The sequence below is a fragment of the Lithobates pipiens genome, unplaced genomic scaffold (assembly GCF_037356315.1).
Source record: "Lithobates pipiens isolate NorthernLeopardFrog02 unplaced genomic scaffold, aLitPip1_a1.2 Scaffold_18, whole genome shotgun sequence".
NCBI classification, from domain to species: Eukaryota; Metazoa; Chordata; class Amphibia; order Anura; family Ranidae; genus Lithobates; species Lithobates pipiens.
The window spans coordinates 325093447-325109211 of record NW_027507758.1 but is presented as its reverse complement, the minus strand read 5'-3'; the positions used below and the strand labels follow the sequence as shown (position 1 = coordinate 325109211).

Sequence of the window (15765 nt, the reverse complement as noted above, 5' to 3'; positions counted from 1 at the left end):
TATCGTGTAAAATGTATGCATACACTTCAGCCATAAGAGTCTTTTTTATGTATACTGAACAAATTTGAAAAAAATAAAGAAAAAATTAAATAAAAACTAGTTATACCACAATCCATTAAAATGTCAGTAACAACCATTTTCATTTTGCTTTCACCATGAAATTATTTGTATACTATCTATAGGGGCTTTACATGTACTCACACACGCACAATTTTCATTATTCCATAGCTATACCTGTTAAACTTTGAGTTGCGTGTTGGAGACTCTGCACCTTCGAGAAGCTGCCTAAAATACTAAAAAAAGTAAAAACACTAAATATTAATCTTTGTTCACACCTAACAAAGTTTATTCCAATTCTAAACTTGCAAGTGATGTCATATGTAACTATGCTTTTATTAAAACACGTTATAGGCTTAATTTGAATTTCTTTGCATTAAATCCTAATAAAAATTGATTGATTAACAAAGGTATTTCTTTATGCAAAAATATAGAAAAAAAAAATCAGAAATGGTAAACTAAACAAAACTCACTCTCACAAATTATCACATTCTTTTTCATATATTGGGATTGTTTTACAAAAACCATAGGACATTTTGGAGATATTGCCCACAGAAGATTACAGTATCATTCAGAACAACAAGAATTACATCTGGCTTATTGAAGACGACATAAGGTTTGAGACTAAGTAGAGCACAGACTGATGCAAAGTGAATGTGTACCGCACTTAGTAAATATGGTGAAGCTGTAACAATCACAAAAGGAAATAAAAAAAAAAACAAAAAAACAGGATTATTTCTAGCACAACATTAGGTCATTGATGTGAATACAGCTTCGTTTCATTTACAAAGTTCAGTGAACATTCACTTCACTAGGGTGTCCTTTTATGAAGCAGTGAAATCTATTCACTGCTTCATTCTCCGGCATTCACATAGGAGATCTTTCTCCTCTGTGTGCCACTATATGAAGCGGAGTAGATCGTTTCACCCTTGGAGGTGTGAAGCGATCTACAAACGCTTCTAACACTGGAGAACGGCCCCTAATACTGTAATCTCGTGAGACTTTACGAGATTACAGTACTAGAAATTCACTCATACACACAGATGTCATTATATTAAGCAGTGATAAATTATCACAGCTCAATACACTGACACGCGGTGTGATTAATGTTAGTGAAATAAAGCGTCCCCCTACATAATATATACATGTATACACACACAGACATTATATATACATGTATATACACACACATTATATATATATACATATACACATTATATGTATATATGTATATATATGTATACACATACATATGACAGGGGGACATGGTTACAGTGTTGGGGGGTCTGAACGAGGCATAAGGAAGTTAATTATCTTCCTCTTTCCTCCTCAGATCCCCCTGATTCCCTCTTCACTACCCCGGTTCTCCACCTCTGAGTTGGTGAATCGGGGCGTGTGAATTCTGACACAGATCACAAGTGAAGCGCTGAGATCACAGCTTCATAAAGTGACCGTTACTGTGTCAGTCTATGAGGATTCTCCATGTGCGGAGATAATCGGCGGGAGAACAAGTTCAAACACATCTCCCCCGATTATCTCTGGTTTATATACTGTTTATGGGCTGTGATCAGCGGCGATCCTCTGGATCTCCACTGATCATTGCTTCATAAACGGACACCTATGTGAATAGTAGCTACTCAGTAAGTTAACCCTGAAATCTCAAACCTCATATTTTAAACATTAGACCAATGAAATTATATGTTTGAGTAAATGGGATATGTGAAAGGCTTACCTCATCACTGTGGCAAAACATTGGTGTGAAAACATTCTCAAGAAGGGAGAGAACATGTTCATAGGCTTCAAACAGGCAACGCATAGTTTGGAGTTTTACCACTTCTTTGTAAGGACCTTCTGCAACTAGAACATTGACAAAGTTTACCCAATTTTAAAATAAAAATTAATGTAGTATAAGCTTTGACACACACCTTTAGCAAAAGAGCCTACTAAAGCCCATTAAAAGACTGTACAGGTTGAACCCAACATGACTAATAAAATCTTTGAATACTTGCTGTACATGGTGCTCTTCAGACTTGTGCTTACAAATGGAAATCTATGGAAACTTGGCCTAGGGCACCATACACACTATCAGTTTTTCTGCTGCGTTTTTCCTTCAGGTTTACTAAAACCATGTGGTGTAAGGGCCTGTCTGATTGCATACAAATTGAAACTCTTAAGGTTTGACCTCATATTATATGGTTTTGGTAAATCTGAAGGAAAAACTCAGTAGAAAATCTGATAGTGTGTATGGGGCATAAGAGTTCAGACGCGAGGGATTTAGGCTTATAGTAAAAAGTTTTGTCATGGCTCCCAAGGTCACACACTTACTTCGTTGTATTTCTTCCACGATAAAAGGGTCAAATCTGATTTTATCAATGCTTTCTTCCAGACAATAGGTTTGATAGATTTTCTTCACTTCCTCGTGAAGAGATAACTTTTCCTCATCAGACAACTCTGGCCTTAAAATCCTGTCATTAAATTCCTCTGTAAAGACAATAAGCTTCTGTAACATGACATTCATAGAGGCGGACAAATAACCTGAAAAACACCAACTTGAAGTGGTATTAAACCCAGAAGCAAAAATGTAATATATTGCAGCTAGCCAATCCTTAGATGTGATGGCTGGATTTTTCTCCTCTGTTTTCACCTGGCGATTTGGCCAGTAACATACCTCATGTATAAGAGTGTCCCCACTCTGGATTACCATCACCTTTGGGCATCAGCATTGTCAGTATGGGGCAGCAGGGCAGAAGGACTGGACATCATGTATGTCTCAGGAAGTTTTTTTGAATATGTGTAGGATGACCTCAATTTATTAGTGTTTTTGTGTATTTTGCAATCATCATGTTTAAAGCTCTGTGAAAATCTTACTTTTTCTCCCTTTACAGTTTTGACTTTTGTATGTTATATTAAACTGATTTTCTCTTAAAAATTTAATTTTTTCCCAAACCGTGATTTTTTTTAACCTTTTAAAATCTTCAGTCTGTATTTAGCAAAAAAAAAACCCCCAAAAAAACGGTGATTAAATCCATTAAAAAAAAGCTCTATTTGTGTGAACAAAATTTTAAAAATGTCATATGGGTATAGTGTTGCATGACTGAGAGATTGTCAAAAAGTGTGACAGCACTGAAAGCTGAAAATTGGCCTGGGCAGGAAGGGGCTAAACGTGTCCAATGTAAAGTAGGTACAGAAAGAAGATCACAAAAAGGACATTAAACTCAGAACAGTAGCTAAAACCATAATAAGTAAAAAAAAAATTGAATGCAACAACCGCATTGTTATTGGAACCTACCCACTGTTAAGCAAAATTGTAGTACATGGACAGCACCCTCTTGTTTTAGGAAGTTCATAAACCGGAACAGAAGGTCCTGCTCTTCTCTGATTTCTTTCAACTCCAGCTTCAGAACCTTTAATAAAGATTAAAACTCTATTTAGCCCTGCACAAACCCTCTTATATGGACTCTCTTGTGGCTCTCAAGAAACTCACAAAGATGACACAGAAAAATTATTAAAACTAGAAACATAGGGAGCATGGCACATACCGAGGGATTCCTATTCATTGGCTCAGCAAACTTTTGCAGAAATGCAACTAAATTAGAGGCTGGTTCTGTTGCTTGTTCAGGCTGCATAAAATAAAAATGAGATGTTCATTATCACAAGTTACTGACATTGCAATCTTAACAAAAACTTCCCACAAATTATTGCTAGAGAAAACACTTACAGGGTTTTTATCCATGAAAAGGAGTAGCAAGCGATTCACATTATCCTAGAGAAAATAAGGAAATATTAACTAAAGAACATTCAAAAGAATTTAATTGGGTCTATGTATGAATTGCCATTCCTATATTTTATATTAAGACCACCCTCTTCTACAAGTGTGTCATGGCAGAAGGACTCCTGTTCCCGTTATGACACGAGCCATTATGTCCACACCATTTGAAAGCAGTTTTCTATGAGATTGCTTTGGGATATTACACGTCGACCGCCTCACATAGGAGTAGGGCAGCTATCCGGCACTGGATCACATATCTAGTATGTGATCCAGCATTGCTGGGTAGGGGGCGCGTGCATGCTGCCTGGCGCACCAAATGTGCTGTGCTTAGTCACAGCACAAGCCGATCAGCGGGTGCCAGCCAGTGACTGACCGCTGGCATCCGCTGATCAGCGTAGAGGATGACAGGACAGAGCTCTGTAAATAAAAACTGGCACATCTCTTAATAAAAACAGCACACAGTGAATGCACCAAGCACTGTTAGACACACATTTAACCTTTTGATTGCCCTAGATGTTAATCCCTTCCCAGCCAGTCTCATCACTACAGTGACAGTGTATATTTTTGGCACTGATCAATGTATTCTAGTCACTGGTTCCCACAAAGTGTAAAAAGTGTCAGATTACTATCACAGTCCCATTATAAGTTGCTGCTCACCACCATTACTAGTATAAAAAAAAAATCCATTATATATACACAATACCATTCGAGTTTAGAACAGGCTCGGGGTGGCTGCTGTCGGCATTCCAAAAGGGCCTTGTTTGGGTTCTCCCCATTCACACCTGAGACCTTGTAACACTAATCAGTCAAATGACATCGGGGAGGGGAAATGGCTAATTGGGCCCAATTTGGACATTTTCACTTAGGTATCCTTAAGAGGAATAGTGCCTCATAGTTGGGAGGAATAATGCCCCATCACTGGTAACAGTGGGAGTAATAATGCCCCATTGTTGAGAGGAATAGTGCCCCATCATTGGTATCCTTGGGGAGTAATAATGCCCCATCATTGGTATCCTTGGGAGGAATAATGCCCCATTGTTGGTATCCTTGGGAGAAATAGTGGCCCGTCGTTGGCATTGTTGGGAGGAATAGTGCCCCATTGTTGGTATTCTAGGGAGGAATATTCTACAATCGTTGGGAGGAATAGTGCCCCATCGTTGGTATCCTTGGGAGGAATAGTGCCCTACGTTGGCATCGTTGGGAAGAATAGTGCCCCATCACTGCTAACATTGGGAAGAATAGTGCATCATTATTGGTGTCAGTGACAGAAAACATGCCCCAGTGTTGATGTCAGTTGATAAAAGAATGTCTCGTGTCAGTGGTGGGGTATAGTGGCCCAAGGGCCAGATAAAGACTAGAAAAAGGTCGCATCCACCCCCCCCCCCCCCCCCCCCAGGTCACAGTTTGGAGACCACTGGTCTATGTTATGAAATGTAATTTCATCCTACAAATTTTGCTAATCCTCCAATGTCTTTTATGGTGCATTATGAAATGGCACATCTTTCATATGGTTTTTTAAATTTATATATGGACACAAGATCTTATTTTTCTATGTTGTTTCTTTTGTACCCTGATGAAAAGGTGTGTGTTTAAGGGGGTGGAGGGGGGGTGCGTGGCCTGACCTTGCATGGAGTAGGACGCGTGTCTCCGGAGCTCCGCCGAGGAATCCTGTCTCCCACGCTGATCCTGTGACACCACAGCACCGATACTCACCTAAACACGTCTGGCAGGCGTCCCTCCATTCCGGCACATATGTCTCCCTCGAAATCCCGACAATCGGCGGCGGCGCGGTTGTCACAATACCGCCGACATGTGAGTGAGGAGGAGGAGGAAAATGGCGGCGCGGAGGAGCCGGGAGGGCCGCGTGTGGCGGGAGACACGGACAGGCTTCTTGAAGCCATTACATTGTGCCGCACGTCCCTTACATCCCAAATTGAGGAAGTGCAAACGGACATATCTTTATTGAGGCAGGACTTTCAGAAACTGCGTGACCGGGTAAGGGACACTGAGACCCGTATCAGTAATGTGGAAGACGCTCTCCCACCACTGCAAAATGATGCCGACCACATGCAGAAGCAAATAGATCTCCTGATTGCTAAACAGGACGAAATGGAAAATCGCATACGCAGATGCAACATCCGATTGATTGGTCTTCCGGAGGGGGCTGAAGGTAAGGACCCCACAACTTTTCTGGAACAATTGCTGATAAGTACCTATGGCCGAGAGTCTTTTTCCCCCATGCTGGCGGTTGAACGCGCGCATCGTATGCCTGCCAGGCCTCCACCTCAGGGTGCACCACCACGCACCTTTATTGCAAAACTCCTGAATTATAAGGACAGAGATGCTGCCCTCCGCATGGCTCGGGAAAAGGGTAATATCCCTGTGGGCAATACTAAAGTTGCAATCTTCCCTGATTTTTCCACGGACGTCCAGAAACGCCGACAGAGTTTCATGGAGGCAAAACGATTACTACGTGCACAGCAAGTGAAATACTCTATGCTATTCCCAGCACGCCTCAGGGTGGAGGCAGGAGACCGGGCGCTCTTCTTTGAACAACCCAGAGAGGTCATAGCATGGCTGGAACGCAGAGTGCCTCAAGATGGAGCTGCCTGAGACCCTTTGGGACGTGTGAGCTAACACCTTTTTTTGTTTCTCCCCTGGTGTCCTGGAACTGTGGCAGGTTGCCTGATCTCTATTTGCTGCTCTATTATCGCCAGGGTGCTTGCATCTGAGGCGTATGTTACCTTTATGCCCTTTTCTACTTTGAAATCTGCTGAACTTTCCGATTCTGGGACATTTGCGCCTGCTGATGGTGTCAACGTTAATGGATCAACTTTTTCCCTTTTTTCTTAGTGTCCCTGTTGGGGGACCTTTTCTGCAATACATACCTGTTTGTTTTGTTTCAACAATTTTGGTTTTCCATTTTTTTTTCTCTTTCTTCTTTTTTCTCCCGGAGCAAGGGGAGACATGTTAGGCCTACGGTCTAATTGCACGGTGCAGCGGAACACTGCTCCATTGTCTGCTGGGACTTCTTCTTGTTATGAGGGAGCTGATCACTGGGACTGGACAGCAACTGACACTTTTGCCTATTTACCCGGGTCACCACTGTGTGCTGTTATACAGGGGGCTCTGCTTTGCCTTGCCCTCTGGTACCGGTGGCCGTGACCCTCTTTCAGACTTATTGTTCTAAACCTTTTTATTGATTTAATGAAACTGGTTTTCCCAGCCAGACATGTTTGGTTTTTCAGGGAATATGCCCGCACAAGTTGGGGTTGGTGCAGGGTAGGGTGGGGGGAGGGGGGTGGTTTGGTTAGGGTTTCTATGCAGAAGATTACTATAAATATATCGAAGTATGTATCTGAACTAAGTGTTGCTTTTACTGAATGTTTTTTACCACTACTGCCTATGCAGCCCCTGTTTGGGCTTGATCAAGCACAACTGTATTGGGGTGCGTTTATAGGAGGACTGTTAGGGGGTAAGCCGACTGCACTTATTACTTTATATGAATCTTTATGGCATCTATACGGTTTCTTACCTGGAACGTGAGGGGCCTGCGCGATAAAATTAAGCGCGCGGCAGCCTTCATGTTCCTCAAAAAGCAAAGGGCGGAAGTGATGGTGCTAGTTGAGACGCATGTGGAGGGTGGACTGCAGATGGCCCTTAAACGCCCTTGGATTGGGTGGGCATTTCATTCCACCTACTCGTCTCATTCGAGGGGGGTTTCGGTACTTGTAGCTAAGTCTGTCCAGTTTGAACTTTGTGAAATTCTTACTGACTCACAGGGCAGGTTTGTTTTTCTACATGCTAAATTGTATGGGGAACCCTACCTTATTATGGCCTTTTATATCCCCCCTCCATTTACCATGACGCTAGTTGTAGAGGGACTGTCTTTTATGTCCAGACATCCGGCGGTTCCTGTTATCTGGCTGGGGGATTTCAACACTACGCTTAACCCTTCCCTGGATAGGCTCAAGCCCCCCGAGTTGATGATGGGGCAAGCTGGGACCACTAGGTTGTCCAGGCTTATAACCACCGTTCATCTTGTGGACACTTGGAGACACAAATTCCCTCAAAAGAAGGAGTATTCATGCTTCTCACCCACACATGGTTCTCTCTCCCGTATTGATTTTATACTAATATCTAAGCAACTCACTCCCAGACTCAGGGAAGTATTGTTCTGCCCCAGACTACTTTCGGACCACAGCCCCTACTCTGTAGTGCTTGACGTACCCCTGGGTAGGCCTCCACAGGCGTGGCGGCTAAATCCGTTCTGGCTGACATTATTACCCGAAGATGACACTATTGAGGCGGAGTGGATAAAAAATTTTGAGGATAATGACCACACGGCCTCAGTTCCAGCAGTGTGGGATACATTTAAATTACACGCTCGATCGGTGCTGACTGCCCACATTAATAGGCTCAAAGCTGACTCGGCTACTGTCATTATTGAGGCTGAGGCAGATTTGAGCTCCAGGGAACGCACCTACATAGATGACCCGTCTACGGCAAACGCTGACGCACTTAGACTACAGTCGAGAGTGGTTTCCCAGCTGCACCAAGACAAGGCCCGACAGAAACTTTTTTTTTACCAAACAAAAATATTTTGAATCTGGGGAGAGAGCTGGTAAATTACTAGCATATTTGGTGCACAGGGAAGACAGGCCCCCGGTTGTTATTTCTTTGCGGGGTCAGGGTGATACAATGATCACGGACCCTCCCGAGGTGACAGCTAGATTTTGAGACTTTTTTGCAGACTTATACACCACTACAGTCTCAGACGACACCACTCCGATGGACAGCTTTTTGACGCAGGTTTCCCTTCCCCCAAGTTACGGAGGAACAGGTGCAGGCTCTGGAGGCTCCCCTGACCACCGATGAAATAGTAGGTGCTATTGCGGAATTTGCAAAATCCAAGTCACCGGGGTCAGATGGTCTTCCCATTGAATTTTATTCCCGATACCAAGACGTGCTGGCGCCTAGGCTTCTCGCCCTCTACGGGAATCTTTTTGATACACTGACATTGCCTCCGTCCATGAGAGAGGCAACGATAGTTTTGATTCCCAAACCTGGAAAAGATCCGGGTTTCCCGGAATCATACCGCCCAATCTCCCTATTGCAGGTAGATATTAAGATTTTAGCTAAAATACTCGCTACTAGGTTGAACGAAGTGATCCTTAGCCTGATTCAGGCTGACCAGGCGGGCTTTATGCCGGGGCGGAATACGTCGTTCAATCTACGCAGGCTTTTTATAAATCTACAGGCAACACATGAGGCGGTGGGTGAGCGTGTGGTAGTGGCACTTGACACGGCTAAGGCATTTGACTCAGTGGAATGGGAGTACTTGTGGAAGTGTCTAGCGGGATACGGCTTTGGCCCGAACTTTATCCGGTGGGTGAGGCTGCTGTATCATCGCCCAACGGCTAAGGTGGTGGCGAATGGGTGGTCTTCCCGGGCGTTTGGCCTTAGTAGGGGTACCAGACAGGGGTGCCCACTGTCCCTGCTACTATATGCCTTGGCTGCTGAACCTTTAGCGGTATCGATTCGTGCGGACCCCGCGATTGGGGGACTGACGATGGGTCGACTAACCGAAAAAATCAGTCAATACGCTGATGACACGTTGCTATACCTGGCGGACTCGGGCCCTTCCCTCGCAAAGGCCCTACACATGATAGAGTGGTTTGGTAGCTTTTCCGGTCTCCGTATAAACTGGGAAAAATCCCAAATTTTACCTATTGACAGTTTTCCACAGTCAGAATCTCAGGCCAGTCTGCCTCTTCAGCGAGTTGGCACTATTAAGTATCTGGGGGTATATGTCTCTAGGAATCCAGCAGATTACACTGCGCTGAATGTAGAACCATTATTCTCCCTGGTGCGTACCAAGATTCAGGCCTGGTCTCGCCTCCCCCTTGGGGTTTGGGGGCGCGTTAATCTGATTAAAATGGTCCTATTACCTAAACTAATGTATGTGTTGTGGCATGCCCCGGTATATTTGCCACTGAAATATTTTAAATCCCTTGAAAGTCTCCTTAGGCCCTTTGTATGGGGGAATAATAGACACAAGCTTGCTTGGCAGGCTTTGAAAAGCCCGACTGATATGGGGGGCATGGCTCTTCCAGATCTAAACCATTACTATGTTGCCTCACAACTGTCTCAGCTTTTTCATGTAGACAAGACTGATAAACAACGTTTTCTTACCCTTCTCTGCCCTACTTGGGCACAAATTGCAGATGATCCGATAGCTGCTATCTCGACGGGGGCGGGGAGCTCTGTTGGGGAGCCAGGTAAACACTCCATGCTTTTTCATTACAGAAGGATTTGGGATCTGGCATCCACTAAACTGAATGTTACATCACCAAATGACTATACCCCACTTTGGCATAACAAACAACTGCCGGAACTTCAAAAGATCCAGGGTGTTCAGTTATGGGTATCGAGGGGAATATACTACCTGCATCACCTGATTCACCATGGTACTATTAAAACGTTTCAGGCGCTACAGGAGGAATTTGGTATTCCAAACACTATGCTATATCAATACCTACAGGTTCAACATGCACTTGGAGCACAGTTTCCGCAGTCATTGCCTCGGCCTGCTCCCAATCCTATTGTCGCCATAGTGAAGGATACTGATCCCAAAAAGCTTATCTCATGCTTTTATGGTATGCTTACGGCCCCCGTCTCGGCGAGACTAGCGTATGCTCTGAAGTCCCGCTGGGAGGGCGATGTGGGTGAACTGACGGATGAGGAGTGGGAGGAGGCTCTGGAGACGTGCAAGATGGTGTCCCCTAGGCTCCAAGACAGGCTTTCTCAGATCTACATAGTGCATAAAGCATACCTCACCCCCCTCAGGACCGCCAAATATAATACGAATCAATCTGTGCTCTGCCCGATGTGTACTCTAGAGACTGGGACGTTCTTCCATCTTATATGGTCTTGCCCCAAACTACAGGAACTTTGGAAACAAGTAGTGTCATTTCTACATGATGTTATGGGCTCGCCCTTGGCTCTCGACCCCAAACCCTGTCTACTAGGGATATTTCCTGACGTATTAGATAAAATTACTAACACTTTCCTGCAGGAAACCTTGTTTTCTGTGCGAAAAGTGATAGCTAGACAGTGGATGAGGCCCCTTCCACCCCGGGTTGAGGACTGGAAACGGGAAGTTAATTTTACGCTCCCATACAAAAAATTCTTATATAAAAATAGGGGTTGCCCAGCAAAATATCATAGAATATGGGATAAATGGCTGCAGGAGGCTGCCACGTGTGATGAGGGAATTTGATGTAATATTACAGTAAATAATATGTCAATGTTAGGACTTTCCTTGGCAGTGATTCATAATGGCTACTGTAATGGAGAAATGTTTCTTATCTATTGTTATGGTTATGACGCAACACCTTTTGAATGTTCGGTGTATGCCACTGTGATTGTAATCTCTGCAATAATGTTCAATAAACATTACCTGTTTAATAATAAAAAAAAAGGGGGTGGAGGGAGGGATTGTTGCCCCTGAGACATGTTGGCAATATTGTGGTCCAATTATGAGCCATTTTTTATGGAGTACCTTATGGTTTGGCACCCATTTGTTTTGTGCATGTTTATTAAAAGAGGGAGATATTCACAAAGATGCAAGAAAACTTGAAATTGGAGTTGGGCATTAAAGTGGAACTAAACCATTCTTTCCCTTACAGCCAAAGACTGGTCCATGAGGGCCTCTATATAAAGCTCCAGTTGTCATGGTGCTGCATATGTGATCAACTATGACATCAGTCACTTGAGGTCCTAAAAGTTGAGTGCTGACATACACACACCAGCAACTGTGGAAGTCCATAAACATGGCTTGAAAGTAATGATTTGGGGAAACTGTTAAATCAATAGGTTATTTCCATTTTTAAGAGCTGGTTTACACTACAGAAATGGCTAAGGTCTGTGCTAGGTGGACTGCAGGAGATGGTGCCTTACGTTTTTACAACATGAGGCATGGTTTAACTTTACTGAAATGCCACAAAGCTCTTCTGCAGTGCATAGAAACGTAGGATGTGACAGAAAGTAGCACAACGGTGCAGACAGACATGTTGCATTTTATGCACATTGATTCTCTGCAGCTGCCACCTGCATTGCAATATGAACAATGCCCACAGAAAACAGAAAAACTCACATCTCCACACAAGAGTGAAAAAGTCATGAGCATACACAGTAAACTGCTCTTCCATTATTGCACATCGTCTATGGCCTATGAGAGTAAACTGTTCATTACACGTTGAGCTTCTAACACATTTAATTTAAAAAATACGTTTATATTATAATATGATTGAAAAGTAGAACAAAGCTTTTCCCTTCTTGGCTTCTAGCACATCCTGCGGAGCTCTGAGATATCTGCTCCTGGAAGACAGATTTTACATTGAGCTTGATGTAGAGCAGATCTTCTGTATGTAAATGTCACCCTCTGGTGGCCATTTGGGAAATACAGTTTACAGATGATGCAAATGCAAGCACATGACTTGGCCATGCTGCTGGATGCAGGATTTATTTTTTTGTAAAAGTAACCCATCAAATTGGCATTTTTTCCATAAACTGTAGGGAAAGATACTGGTGTTTAATCTATAATATTTAATAAACATGTAGTTTTCTTTTAATTAGGTAAGAACAACTTACAAAGTGAAGTTATCAATAGTAAACAATCCTTCAGCAATGCTAATTTAAATTGATGAAACATAATATTCATAAACACAGTATAATTAACACTCTAGGGGCATATGTTCAATATATAGCCAATATACCTTTATAATTTACTTCTCTTAAAATCCATTTCTTAAAGTCCATTGGGCAACACAGAAGTGCAGATACTGTTGGGGGATACTACTGCTTACAGAGAGCACTGGACACTGACCAGCACAAAAAAATAAAAATATTGTAGGGTGGCCTCAGAACAATCCCTTTTCTACCACCCAGCATGGCTCAGTTTGTAGTACCAAGAGCATGAATCTAAACAGAAGAGTGGGACCAATAATTCGCCTAAAGATGGTTTTACGGTAAGTACGAAAATCTGATTTTCTCTTTCTCATCTATCAAGGGACACAAGACCTTAAATACTGTCCAGACATTCAAAAAGTAAACTTTGGGAGTGGGCTACAGAACAGGAACAGCTAATAGGGATGAGCCCGATGTTCGCCGAATAACAAACAATTTGGGATGTTCGCTGCAAATTCGAAAGTTGCGGAACACCCTTTAAAAGTCTATGGGAGAAATCAAGTGCTAATTTTAAAGGCTTATATGCATTATAAAAAGTGTTTGGGAACCCGGGTCCTGCCCCAGGGGACATGTATCAATGCAAAAAAAAAAGTTTTAAAAATGTCAATTTTTTCGGGAGTAGTGACTTTAATAATGCTTAAAGTAAACAATAAAAGTGAAATATTCCTTTCAATTTCGTACCTGGGGGGTGTCTATAGTATTCTTGTAAAGTGGCACGTTTCCCGTGTTTAGAACAGTCCGAGACCAAAAGATTTCTAAAAGGAAAAAGGTAATTTAAAAGTACTCGTGGCTATAATGATTTGTTGGGTCCTGGCAATACACATAAAAGTAATTGAAAAAAACAGCATGGGATTCCCCACAGTCCATCACCAGACCCTTTAGGTCTGGTATGAATATTAAGGCGAATTCTGAACAAAAATAATAATGCGTGGGGGTCCCCCCAAATTCCATACCAGGCCCTTCAGGTCTGGTATGGATATTAAGGGGAACCCCCGTGCCAATTTTTTTTTAAAATGGCGTGGGGGGGGGGGGGTCACCCTCAAAATCCATAGCATGTTTTTAAGGGGAACCCTGCGCCAAACTTTAAAAATAAAATGGCGTGGGGTCCCCCCAAAAATTCCATACCAGACCCTTATCTGAGCACGCACCCTGACAGGCCACAGAAAAATAGGGAGGGAAGATAGAGCGCCCTCCCTCCTGAACCGTACCAGGCTGCATGCCCTCAACATGGGGAGTGTGCTTTGGGGTAGCTTGTCCCAAGCCATTTCATGTCATTTTTACCATTTTCAAACTTTTTTGTGAAATGGTAAGGGTACATTTGTACCCCGTTACCATTTAACAAGGGGGGGGGAGGCCGGGATCTGGGGAGTCTCCTTGTTAAAGGGGGCTTCCAGATTCCGATAAGCCCCCCGCCCGCAGACCCCCACAACCACAGGGCAAGGGTTGTGGGGATGAGGCCCTTGTCCCCATCAACATGAGGACACGGTGCTTTGGCTACCCCAAAGCACCCTCCCCATGATGAGGGCATGCGGTTTGGTACGGTTGGGGACGCTCTTTCACCCCTCCCCTCTTTTCCTGTGACCTGCCAGGTTGCGTGCTCGGATTAGGGTCTGGTTTGGATTTTTGGGGGGACCACCACACCATTTTTTTTTTTACATTTTGGCGCTGGGTACCCATTAAAATCCATGCAAGACCTGAAGGGTCTGGTATGAATTTTAAGGGGGACCCCCACGGAATTAAAAAAAAAAAAAATTGGCACGGGGTTGCCCTTATTTTTTTTTTACATTTTGGTTCAGGGTTCTCCTTAATATTCATAGCAGACCAGAAGAGTCTGGTAATAATGAACTGTGGAGAATCCCATGCCGTTTTTTTTAATGACTTATGTGTATTGCCAGGACCGACAATTCATTATAGCTGCGAGTACTTTTAAATTACTTTTTTTCCTTTAGAAATGTCATTTTGCTGTCGGACTATTCTAAACATGGGAAACATGCGCCACTTTACAGGCATACTATAGACACCCCCAGGTATGAAATTTAAAGGAATATTTTACTTTTATTGTTTCACTTTAAGCATTATTAAAATCACTGCTCCCGAAAAAATTTCAGTTTTTTTGCATTGATACATGTCCCCTGGGGTAGGACCCAGGTTCCCAAACACTTTTTATGACAATAACTTGCATATAAGCCTTTAAAATGAGCACTTTTGATTTTTCATGTTCGTGTCCCATAGACTTTAATGGTGTTTGCGCATTCAAACACATTTTTTTGTCTGTTCGCGTGTTCTGCTGCAAACCGAACCGGGGGGGGTGTTCGGCTCATCCCTAACAAGCCCAACAAGAAAACGAAAGGACTGCCTTCAGCCCTGGAGGCACCAGAAGAACAAAGGTCCACTCTAAATTGGATCAGGCCAAGCCCCCTACCAGATTCGGGAACCCGCCAACACAGCCAGAGGGAGAGCATAGAGAATCAACCTGATGCTCAAAACTTAGAAGAAATGTCACCACCAGAGGGAATGACTCTACACAAAAAGAGCACCAAACCTGAGCTACAAAAAAAAGATGATCACTCAAAATCCACCAAAACCAGGTGGATCCCCATGAAGGGAAGACCAGACCCACAACCTTGGGCAGCACAATGTCTTAGTGGTTAACAGTTATTCCTTGCAGCAGTAGAGTCCTTGGTTCAAATCCAAACCTGGATATTACCTGCACACAGATTGTTTGTTCTCCCTGTGGTTGTGTGGGTGAACAAGACCAAATTGGTCTACCTAGGAAGGTCCAAAAGCATTTATGCCATGGCCCTCAAGAATCAAAGGAGGGAAAACTTAGTGACTGAAGAAGAGGTGGTCTGGCTAGACAACCAATTTCTCTAGGTGAGACTTACCAAGCAAAGCCCTGTGCATACACTCCTGACTCCACCAAACAACTTATGGGCTCTATACCACAATGTCAACGTGACTGTAGGGGTTGCAGGCATGGGAAGTAGCCCACTAGGTTTGGAAAGGAATTGAAGTGAGACCCAAGACCCAGACTGGGAATCAACAGAAAGCAGTGAAGTTGAAGCTAATAGACACAGCCCATAAAAGTTGTCAATAGGACACTCTAGAAGGATCCTGCTAAAGAACAACCTTCCAGGGAAGCCTCAGCTGTGGTGGTAGGAAACTTTCCACTACCGCTAAAAGCATTA

At 43.3% G+C, this 15765-nt stretch overlaps 1 protein-coding gene across 3 annotated transcripts in view; it reads right to left on the bottom strand.

Moving 5' to 3' along the window:
- SNX14 (sorting nexin 14) overlaps positions 1–15765 on the bottom strand; it is a 154164-nt gene that overhangs the window by 77456 nt on the left and 60943 nt on the right. For all 3 annotated transcript variants that reach the window (XM_077487303.1, XM_077487302.1, XM_077487304.1), the window contains exons 10-15: positions 3776–3820; positions 3597–3677; positions 3347–3461; positions 2383–2538; positions 1790–1914; positions 235–293 (exon numbers count right to left, since the gene is read on the bottom strand). In XM_077487303.1, the coding sequence (XP_077343429.1) occupies positions 235–293; positions 1790–1914; positions 2383–2538; positions 3347–3461; positions 3597–3677; positions 3776–3820 (581 nt within the window). The remainder of the gene's footprint in view (positions 1–234; positions 294–1789; positions 1915–2382; positions 2539–3346; positions 3462–3596; positions 3678–3775; positions 3821–15765) is intronic.